The sequence below is a fragment of the Papaver somniferum genome, chromosome 1, assembly GCF_003573695.1.
Source record: "Papaver somniferum cultivar HN1 chromosome 1, ASM357369v1, whole genome shotgun sequence".
Classification (NCBI taxonomy): Eukaryota; Viridiplantae; Streptophyta; class Magnoliopsida; order Ranunculales; family Papaveraceae; genus Papaver; species Papaver somniferum.
In genome coordinates this window covers 241009477-241021004 of record NC_039358.1, presented here as the reverse complement: position 1 = coordinate 241021004, position 11528 = coordinate 241009477, and the positions used below count along the sequence as shown (strand labels likewise).

At 35.1% G+C, this 11528-nt stretch overlaps 1 protein-coding gene and 1 long non-coding RNA gene across 2 annotated transcripts; both read left to right on the top strand.

The window, feature by feature from the left end:
- Window positions 1-1324: 1324 nt before the first annotated feature.
- Window positions 1325-2535, top strand: LOC113339482 (glutathione S-transferase T2-like). The gene is made up of 2 exons (XM_026584747.1): window positions 1325-1632; window positions 1894-2535. Exons 1-2 carry the CDS (start codon window positions 1492-1494, stop codon window positions 2524-2526), a joined length of 774 nt encoding a protein of 257 aa, XP_026440532.1. The 5' UTR covers window positions 1325-1491; the 3' UTR covers window positions 2527-2535.
- A 3929-nt stretch (window positions 2536-6464) lies between these two features.
- Window positions 6465-11174, top strand: LOC113339476. Its single transcript, XR_003355087.1, has 15 exons — window positions 6465-6676; window positions 6834-6894; window positions 6980-7066; window positions 7209-7346; window positions 7582-7745; window positions 8031-8120; window positions 8308-8432; window positions 8586-8652; window positions 8793-8888; window positions 9059-9154; window positions 9302-9358; window positions 9817-9988; window positions 10071-10136; window positions 10357-10561; window positions 10686-11174. It is a non-coding gene; the product is annotated as an uncharacterized LOC113339476 (long non-coding RNA).
- The last annotated feature ends 354 nt before the right edge of the window (window positions 11175-11528 follow it).

Below are 11528 nucleotides of genomic sequence, written 5' to 3'. Positions count from 1 at the left end.
TATATTGTACACAGAATTGGTTAAAAAGACCAAAGTCAATAAATCCTGGATGAAAAAGACATCTAGATTTTGATACTGTTTAAATGGACAAAAATATAAAAATAGCCTTGATGTAACCAGTTTCATCCTACCCATTTTCAAATATTTTTTCTTATTTTTGATTTATACTATGATGCATCCAGTTTCATCCTTGCTATTTTTTAAGTTTAAGTCAGGATGAATCCAGTTTCAACCTTGCTATTTTTTTCTGTCTATTTCACCCATACTAATTTTTACCCGTCCATTTGAACCATATTCTAAATTTTTTTGGACAAATGACCCATTTTCCGAATATTATATCAATTGATTTGAGAATCGGTGGTTAAACTCGGCTATACTCGGACACCTCTTAGTACGATAATACCCTTTGGATGATTGTCAATCAACGGCCCATCTCATGTGTCCACGATAAAGCCTTTCTAAGTAGTGGAAAGACCCACTTCATTTTCCTCATCGTCTTTCTAAGAGCATCTCCAACGCCACATCCTTATCCTATATATACGGATGGAAAAAATAGACATCCTTTGCTGATCTGTATTCGAACTTTCCTTATATATAGGAAGTTCAGGAAAACCATCTCCAATCGTGAAAGTTTATGAGGAAGTGGTGTTACAGATGTCTTACATTGATAGGATGGGTAGTTTTTATTTTCTTTCGCGGGTAAAATAAAATTCAATCCCGCCAGATTGTGATCTTCTCTATAAATTAGGGTGGTTCTTTTCTTCTTCTCCATTCACCACGAACTGCAAGTTTAGGTTTTGGTAAGTTTCTCCTTCTTTTTAATTGGTGTTGTTGTAGTATATTTGTTACCAGATGTAGTCCCTTGTGTTTTTGTTCTTTCTATATCAATTAGATTGTTTGATTTAAGTACACACAATATAATTGTGATTTTGTTTGTATGGAGTTCTGATGAGTTTTACTTTTGGTATGTTATAGATATATTGTTGAAAGATTGTGAGACATGGATCCTGCAGTGAACAGAACATGTTTGAATCTGAAAATGCCGCGGCTGAGGACTATAGTGCTACTGCTACTTCGTTTGCTCCTAGTCCCTATATGTCCCACCAAAATCAATTCATCAATCCAACCCAATTTCAGTTTCCGTCCCATTTCCCTCACAATATTCATGGTAATTTAGGACCTGGCTATGGGTTTCCAAAGTATGATGAGTGCTGCTGTTTCTTCGACACAACCAAAAAGCTTTCCTCCTCCGCAAACACAGACTCCTGTTTACCCTTCACAAGCACCGGACGTTGGCAATCAGTCCAAAAAGAAACGAAAAAGTAATCCTTTAACAACTCAATCAGCCAATCCTCCTCGGCGGATTTGGACAACTGAAGAAGACACTGCACTAGTGAAGGCATATCTGTACATTAGTGTTGATGCAATAATAGGAAGGGAGCAGTCAGGTGGCACAATGTGGAATCAGATCTTGAAAGTTTGGAGAGAAATATGGGAACTTATGATGAGGACCGCAATCCTAATGCTCTATCGTGCCGATGGGGTATCATACAAGCTGCAGTTAACAAGTTTCACGGACATTATGAATCACTCAACAGAAATCCGAAAAGCGGAACTTCAATCGAACTTATGGTTTGATTCCTTAAACCTTTTTTAATACTGTTGTCACAATTATTGCTCATTACTGGTCATGATGTTTATAGTGACATTTTATATGTGTAGCCACATGTTAAAATGTAAATGTTTTTTATGTTAAACATATAGATTTCTCTTTTCTTTTGGTATTAGTATACGGCAGGGAGTATAATTAATGTATTTGTATACGACATGGAGTAGAATGAATGATGGAGTTATTTGTTAGTGTTTCATCTAACTCATTTCCAATCTTTACAGAAAAGTCAAGCTTTAAAAATGTACAAAACGTTGGAGGGAACCACATTCAGGTTTGAGCATTGTTGGGAGGTTATGAGAAAAAATCCGAAATGGTGTTCTCAGCAGCTTACAAAGCCTGGCTCCTCAAAGAAAGATAAACCAGTAGATGTCATCAATCTCGACACTCTAAAGGAACCAATTACATCAACTGAAGGAAGTGAGGACAACAAAAGTGAGGGTGTTCCTCGCCCAGATGAAGGAAGAAAGTTGAGTAAGGAGAATGCTAAGAAAGCCCATGAACAGAAGGGAGTGATTGGATTTTTGACCAGCTATCAGTCCACCATAGAGAAACAAAATGTGTTTAGCCAAAAAGAGTTGGAGCTGAAGATTGAGAAAGAGAGAAAAGAATTTGAACTTATGAAAGAAGATTTGGCTCTGAAAAAAAAGGCTTACGAGCTAAAGGAAGAAGCTCGAAAGAAGAAAGAGATGATAGCAGAACGCATTGAAGAAGAACGCATCCTGAATAAGGACCTTGATAAAATGCAACCAGTTCTGAGAAAAGCTTACAAAATAATCCAGGCTCGTATACTGAAGAAGTGGAAAGAAGATGGGACTTTGGGGAATGATTCTGAGAGCAGCGACGATAGTATTTGAGTTGTTTCTCCGTTCTACTACTGTTAATTGTTGGTTTTTATTAGGTTGTCATTTAACATTACATCTGAAATGTTGTTGTTTTCTTTTGGGTTGTCACTCAGCATAGTATTTGAGATGTTGTTGTTGTCTTTTATTGTAGTAGCTAAACTTTGTGGTTGTAATTTGGCATAATAGTTCATGCATATATAGTATCTCAAACTCTTAAAAATTAACCCCCTTCTATCTAACAAACTAACAGAATTTTATTGGTCATGTTTTATGAATCTGAGATTTACATTGGCATGGACCAGAAATTTTTCCAAGTAAAACACCTACTAACATGGTCAATTAATGAATTCAAACATTCTACCACAAGTTTGTATAAAGGTTTATCAAGCATTTTATCAAACAATTAGAAGTAAGACTTAGTGAATCCGTTCCAAACTTAATCACAATGGATCAGCAGCCACAACAGATAAATTCCTTACAACATTAAGAATACAACATAAAAGAATCCCATCCAAATTAAACCTTTTCTTAATGTATCGTTGATTTGGGAAGAATCGCACACAATTGGGTAAAAAATTGAAAGTCATCATTCACCAATTCAACAACAATCTAGTAACAAAATATTGCAAATATTAGGGAAATCGAGAAACTTACATTGCATGAACATCGGGTATCTTGAATTGGCGTATACTATCCTAGATTATAACACAATTTCAGATACTGATTTTGATTGATATGGCATAGAAACCCTTCTTCTTCTTCTACTCGTCTTCTCCATGTGGTGCTCTCGTTGTGTAAACCCATATACGAGATTTACTTACACAGAATTGCAAACTCGAATTTGGCTTGTTTGGAGAACAGAAAAAATTTCAGAAACACATCTATTTAAAACAAATTTGAATTTATATTATTGATGACATGGAACGATTAAATCCTCTAGGAGAACCTATGAAATCAGAGGATGGGCTAGAGGATTTAACCCTAACCATCGGCCACGTAATCTTCACATCTGCTCTTCAAGTTCCCGTTGGAGATGGTTTTTGGGAAAAAGTAGCAAAATCCGTAAAAAAAAGGAACCTAACATCCTCCCGTTGGAGATGCTCTAAGTCTCAAACTTTAACAAAAGGAAAAACCTTAATAGCCTGTTTGGATAGAAAAAAATAAGTAACTTTTCGACTTTTGTAAGTCAATAAGTGGAAAGTAAGTTTGGATGTCTCTATTATAACTGACTTTTGGAAGCAAAGAAGCAAAAAATCTCGGCTTCTCGATTCTCTGAGAAGTAGCTTCTCCTCGATCGATGTGTAATTATATTTTTATCTTTTCGTTTATCTTCCTATCCTCTTCCCCAAACCATGATTTAGAACTGAAAATTTCTCAGTAGGGTGTTCTTAGCGGAGAAAGGCGATCAACCTCATTACGAATTTAAGGGAGAAAATATTGAAATTCCTTTACTTGGTTAACTTCTCAAGTCTCATCCATATTCGCGCTGGTTTTTTCTTTTCTCATCGTGATCATCAATACTCCCCAGCTTCTGAGCTACATATCAGATGACTTACGATTGATGGGTTAAAGTCGATTATAAGGTGTGTAAACCTTGATTTTTCTCTTCTTTTTACTGATTTTTTTCAATTTCCCATTATTTGAATCATCTATTTTTTTTCCTTGGATGTGGAGATGAACTCTTATAGAGATCTCTGCCAGTTTGTATCGTTTTCCTGCTTTCTGGATTTTATTCAATTTTAATCATCTTACTGATTTGAAGGATTTTGTTCAATTTTAATCATCTTATTGTTTTGAAAATTATGTAATTACTCTTGTGAAATTTAGTCTAGGGTATTAGACTAATGACCCTAAACCAGAACTGTAATGGGTTTCATTATCTGCACATGGATAGCTGATTAATTTTAATAAATTGCTATACATATTTGAAATCCTTTAAGAGGCCTACTTATCAGACTTCTAGCGCCAGGGAACTTCAGATGTTCTTTCAGCTTCTTCTTGTTTTCCATGTCCTTAATGATTTTGGAACGCACTTGAAATTGGATCGAAGGTATGATGTCCGATCCATGCCTTTTGTTCTGATTTATATCTTTTGACCTTAAATCATTCTGAATTTGGCCAGACTCTAAATTTTTCTTAAACTGGTCTGAATTTGCACTATTAATGAAATTCCATTTTGAAACTTATGAATGAGTTTACCAGCATACTGTCACTATTCTTAATCATAGTAACATTCTTTGTATTTGTGATCAGGAATGAATTTATTGATTTTGGACCACAATCGCCATTGGTTCCAATAATTTTGGTAAGAAGATAGAGCTAATCAAAAGGAAAAAGAAAACTGCCACTGCTTAGGGATACAACCCCAGTTTCAGTGCATATAACTCCATGTTTGCAGTGGTTCGCGGAGAACTCTCCATGCTACAGAGGAAAAATTTGCTGCTCCTAGCTGAACTTTGTTAGCATTTGTGCATCTAACAGGTTCACTACATTGGAAAATAATACCAAACGTACTCTGTTAGATGTACTAATACTAACCCAATTCAAGCTAGGAAAACTAATCTTCCACTCTATAATGCTACTTTGCTAGCTTCAGCTTGAGTAAAGGTAAGTATAGCCGTGCTTTTTTTTATATGCAGCAGCTGTGCGTGTAGGATCCTAGAAATGATTCCATTATATGAATGATGGGCATTATTCTTACTAAAGATAACTCTTATCCTTATACTGAATTTTAACTTGCGTCATTTCACTTACTTTCATTACTCATAAATTAGTTCGATAAGTCCATAGTTGAACTTTACTAGATTGTTATATTACAGATGACTCTTGTGAATTTCTATACTCCAGTTAGGCTTTTAAAATTTGTCTTTATCGTGCGAGAGATTATCTCTTGTGAAGATATTTGTAGAGTTCTCGCATGTTGTCAAGAAAAGGAAAGGAAAAATATGCAACATGGCATGAATATGTTTATTACTATTAGACAATAATCATCCTGGTCCAAGTGGATGTAAATTGTGCTCGTCTAGTGCATTAATGTGGATCTGTAGAGATGATTGTTTTAGGTTTGCTTAGGACCAGGTTGCAAGTTCTCTTAATTCAGTATAAATGGGATGACCAGAATTCAAGTTTCATCAAATTTTTAATTCAGTATACTTGCATAAGTATTAATGCACACTAATATTGTTCATTCTTTTTACTGATAGGATTGTGTTGGGGCGATTGACGGAACTCATATTAGTGCATCGGTTCCAACCGGTACAGCACAAATACCATTAGCATTCAAAATCTGTGATAAAGCAATGACATTCACTTACAGAAGAGCGTCGTTTCAGACAGAAGCATTATCTCTAGAACTCTCGTCTTTAATGCTGGTGTCGGCAGGTGTTGGTATACAAGTATATAAATCTTGATGGAAATGAGAATGATAGTTTCATGCCACTTAAATCTGTAACATTTTATTAACATGGAACTTTGAATAACTGGAATCGCCTCTTCATTTGTAGCAGTCGCCAATGTGATAGTAAGAAATGCACACCCTTATTTTCTTTACCATCTTAGATGTGTATGCATTTACCTAAACTGGTCTTAGAATTTAGCTTTGTGCTGTGGACTTCAATTTTGTATAGAGAATGTTGTTGGGCATAGAGAGTTGAAGTCTTTTTTGTTGAATACACTTATTTACTGATGGTGTTAGTGCATTAATGACTACAAGGACCATAAAAAAAGGAAGGGTAGTTTGTTTATATAAGGAGGAACAAGAGCAAACATAAATAGCTTTGCAACAATAGAAATTTTTTTGCCTTTTGGTTATGTTGCCAAACTTATTGATTTTTTTGCTTAAAAGTCATGCAATTGCCAAACTAACTTATCTACTTTTTAACTTGTGAGAAGCACTTCTGAGAAGTCCAGAAGCACTTCTGACTTTTTAACTGCCGCCATTTTCACTTGTTAGATGCAGAAATTAAACATAAAACCAGTCTCTGCCTCCTCCTCCTCCTCCTCCTCCTCCTCCTCCTCGTTCACTCCTCTTACCGATCTCTTTTTCTCCCTCACCATTCTCAGATCTGTAACCTCGTTTATTAAAAAATTTCCAGCAGTTTCAGGAAATATGGATTAGTTGATACTCGTTATTAACCTTGTGTATCTCTCTCTATCAGATCCGGTATCGTAAGCAATTAGGTTATTTAATGGTTCGGTTTATGATTACTTGTATTACCTTCTGATTTTTAAATCGTTCGATTTTGTTCTAATTTTGGGTTTTTTCATGAAAGATAAACCCTAAGTTTTTTAATTTGTGTTTGTACTCATTTATGTTTCAGATTGGATTCATGATGAGGTTTTTTAAAAGATAGTCAGAAGAGAACTGGAGATTTCGATGAGGTAACTAACAATTGCTTTCTTGGTCATGCTATAGCTGATTAATATTGCGTTTTGTTCCATTTTGAACTTGAGTTTTGGTTTATAGCTACAACTTTCTTTTGGTTTGGGAGATCGCGAGGAGGAACAATGCTTTCATCCGTGAAAAGTTTGGAAACATAAATCAAATGATTCAGTTCAGTAAATAACTCTTTTTATATTTTGATTTTAAAAACAAAATAACTGGTCTTGTGCTTTGTGGGTTTGTTGTGATTTTGATGGTGAGATTTTAGGATTTTTATATTTTTATATTTTTTTTATTATTGGGGATATTGTAGGGTTAGCAAACTCAAAATACTGTTTCAGTTCATGGAAAAGGTTAAGGTGTTGATCAAACACCTGAATTCTACTGGAAGACATTTCTCACCACCTGCAAGTGATGAAACTCTACTGGAAGAAGGTGACATCTTACAGATGTAAGTGTCCTTTTTTTATATGATGGAGTATGTTGGTTTGTATTGTTTGCTTATGATGTGACGTCAAATGATTTTTTTTTTAATTTGTTTTTACAGTGGTGTGGCTTGCCACATTGATGTCTTCGGACATGATTCCTTCTCCTTTTTTCCCCTTTTTGTGGTCTTCTTATAGTCTTGCGTGTTTTTTATTTTATATCTTACTGATACTGTTTTTTCTTAAATGTATGAAACTTAGGACATGAAGTCTTATGTTTGGCTACAAACTTCTGGTGGTTCAATTCAGCAAGTAGAAGAAGAGGTTGCTATGTTCAGCTCAATGATTTGCCGGGAAGTGCTATAAAATAGCATGGGAATCAACGAAAAACTGCCATGCTTCACTTACCCAACGAGTAAATTAAGGTTTGGCCTCTCTTCTATAAATTTTCTTAAACTGGATGTTTTTTCTGTCCCCTAGATTACATTAGCTGTGGCAAGTCTGGATAAAACCAATTTGAAAATATAAGTTATCTCCTTTCGATGAACGATTTTGTTTTAAATAATTGTATGTCCTGTGGCCAGGAGCGTAATTTGTTTGATGAGAAGTTCATCCTAATTGATACAAAAAGGTTATATTATCTTCGTATTGCAACCCTAAGTATTTTCTTCCTTCCACTTCGTTGGTCATGTAGATTTTCATGTTTTCAGGAGGATTGAGAAGTTGGAGCCTTTAAGAAACTCAGCTGATGATCCACGAATCAGGATGCTCAATTTACATTCATTTTCGGAAGCCTTCAGGTTGAGCAACGATTAAATTTTTCTGTAGGGCTCTTGTGGAACAAGAAATCCCCCCATTGATCACTTTTAGGCTTGCGATAAATTTATATTTTGAAGGATAATAAGTGGGGCCTCCGTTTTCTGTTTTGATTGAGTGATTGTTCAGTAGCTATGTCTTACTCTTGTTTTTCTCTCAATTTCTTTTCAGGTCTGAACTTTTTAGGGATTGTTGCTTCCCCTGGATAGAAATCTGTATGATATAGTAAATCCATTACTATTTTGGGTTATCAATTTACTAGTTTGCATATGTTGGTTGTTTCATAAATTTTGAAGGTATATCATTTGAGCATATTTCAGTCAATAAACTTCTTTATTCTTCTTTATTGTGAATTTGGTTATGTAGTTGCTCAAAGTATTGTAGTGTGCTGCATTTGTCTACCTGTTGATGTCATTTTGATATACATAGCGACTTGATTTGTACTACAGATGCTATGCATGTTTTCATCCTTGTGCTGTCAACTGCCGGAAGAAGAAGTGTGGACACGAAAACCAGGTACTAATTTTTTTTGTACCTTTTAAATTGATTTTACCATTTGATGGTTTGTGGATTTCTGATATCCTAGATTATCGCTTTCAGATGTTATTATTGTGCAAGATTTGAGATCTGAAAAGTATGTATTCTGCCTGTTGCAGGTATCTTCTTACACACCTTCAATAATGACCAAGATGGATGTTCTGATCTTGAGTATATGAGGTCCTAGTTACTTAGATCCTCCTCATGTTGATAAGGTAAAATATTCATGGATTATTGCTTAAAGTTATTGAACTATCGTTTCAGAAAGACCTTGATAAACATGGTTGCTTATATTGATTTCGGTAGGGTTGGACATTGTTATATTTTCATTCCTCTTGCTTGTATAAGTTCTCCCTGAAACTAATTATATTGATTCTGTTTGCAGGTATCTTCTTACACACCTTCAATTATGACCAAGATGGATGTTCTGATCTTGAGTATATGAGGTCCTAGTTACTTAGATCCTCCTCATGTTGATAAGGTAAAACATTCATGGGTTGTTGCTTAAAGTTATTGAACTATCGTTTCAGAAAGACCTTGATAAACATGGTTGCTTATTGTTATATTTTCATTACTCTTGCTTGTACAAGTTCTCCCTGAAACTAATTACATTGATTCTTGTTTGCAGGAAGTAGTGTATACTCTTAATAGTATGAGCCACTTCGATGGGCAGGAATGATAACAAGTAAGTCTATGGATTAGTCACTTTTACAATGTACGGGGATTTTTTTTTTTTTGCTACAATGAGGATGAGTAGTTGGTCTGCCCATGTTGTGGGTGCATAAGCAAAATAGCAAATGCCACTTATCTTCTACATTTTACCATGAACTCTAAAAGTGGTGAATTGACACTAGCTTAGGTAATAATAGTTTAATGGTCTTTTGTTCATCTTCGTGTAGGAAGGTAGATTTTAGGGGTTTTATCTTTATGTTTTGGAGCTTGGTGGTATTGTGACAGAAGTATTTATATTCTTCTTTCTTGTTGTTGTGAAATTAGGTTTATTTTGGAATAAACTAAGCTTTCTTTTTACACAAGTCCCTATCCTTCGTGGATCATCGGGGAGATATTTCAGTGACTAGTTCATCAAGTCTATAACAACTTTCTTTCATTTTCTCACCTTATTTTGATTATTTCGATTCGCAGACATGAAAAATACAAGTTTGTCAAAGTATCAGCACAGGTATGTCAGTGAAGGCGAGTTACACTGCTGGAGTTATAATGTGTCCAAACATTGAGGGCGTTTTCAATTCTAAGTGTATTTTCCTCTCTAGAGGGAAAGAACCGGAGATTTGGAATATCATCAAGTTTGGAACTGGTAGCTTTGTTTACCTTGTCTTCTGTCGTATAGATAGCTATGTTTTCCATGAGTTTTGCTTACATTAACTTGTGTTCGGCAGTGTTGGAAAATGTGGTTTTCGAGGAGAATACTCATGAAGTAAATGAAAGAGATAAATCCATTACAGGTAACTTGGAATTATATTGTTTCTATAGTATCTATAGGACCCATGATAAACCTGTTTCCTTCACAAGCACTCCTGTATACACTGGGGAATTTTCTATTTTTACTGAGATCTTCCCCTTCTGATTTGCATATGTTTCAAAATTTAAGGAAAATAATTTGTATAATTAATTTGCAAATGGATGTCACGTTATATTGCAATCTGACCATTATTGCTGTTGTAGAGATGCACACTCCAGGTGAAGGTGTTCCATTAAGAGACCTTGGATCTAATCATTCATTCCCGTTGTGAGAGCTTCGCTAAGTAAAGATTCAGACTCTCAGCAGTCAGTAGTGAAGATCCAGACTCGCAGCAGATAATCACCGCTTAGGCCAGTGGATGATCATGGTTAACTGTTGACTGAAAAAGCTGTACTTGTATCACGTAAGGTAAGATTTTATCAGCTCAAAATTGATGCAACTATTGTTGATAACAGCTCAATGTACATCTGTTGATAACTATTCTATTTCTGAGATTTATTTCTCTAATGATGGAACAATTATACATCTGCAGGGATGCCTTGCAGCTAGATAATGCAATGTATAAACTAATCATCAAATTTCCGAAAAGGGAAGCAGAACAATGCTTTGTGACTGAATTCTTACAAACATATTGTGCCCTTCAACTGGTCAGAAAGATTTTATCGATGATTCGAACATTTTGAGAGATCATCATTCTTAAGATTCCTTGGCGAGATCACTGAAACAAAATGGTTTTGACGTGGTAGAAACCAATGTGTACTGCAAGTAAAATCCCTGAAAGAATTTTACGAATAGATTCGAGTTTTTTGTGTGAACTATGTAAGCTTATCCCTGTAAGAATATCCCAGTTTGTTGTTTTGGATACCTTTTCAGTAACCTTGTTAACGTCTATTTTTACGAGGATAAAACCATTTTTCCTAGATTCTAAGTGGTCTTACTGCATTTGGAATGGGTGTGCTATTATCTCAACTGGGATATGGATTTGAGATGTGAAATGTACTATGGTTGTATTGCAAAATTCATCCGGTTATGTTCCATGGCTGGAACTAATAAAATGTTGAAATTTCAATGATAGTTGATGGGTTGAGACTTAATTCGAGTCAGCAAAACACTTGTTTACAGGTAAGCTGAATGTGTCAACACTACTCTATCTAAAATTCGTTATGTAGTCACTACTTTCAAAACGTATTTAAACTCTCTTCTGGTCACAAGTCACAACTCTTAAAACTAAAGAGTTGGCACTAACAATATTGTAGTTGAACTCTTTTCTGGTCACAACTCTTGAAACTAAAGAGTTGGCACTAACAATATATCGTGACGTCTCATAAGGTAAAAGTAGTGATAAATGCAACCTTTTAAGACAAAGAACGAAAAC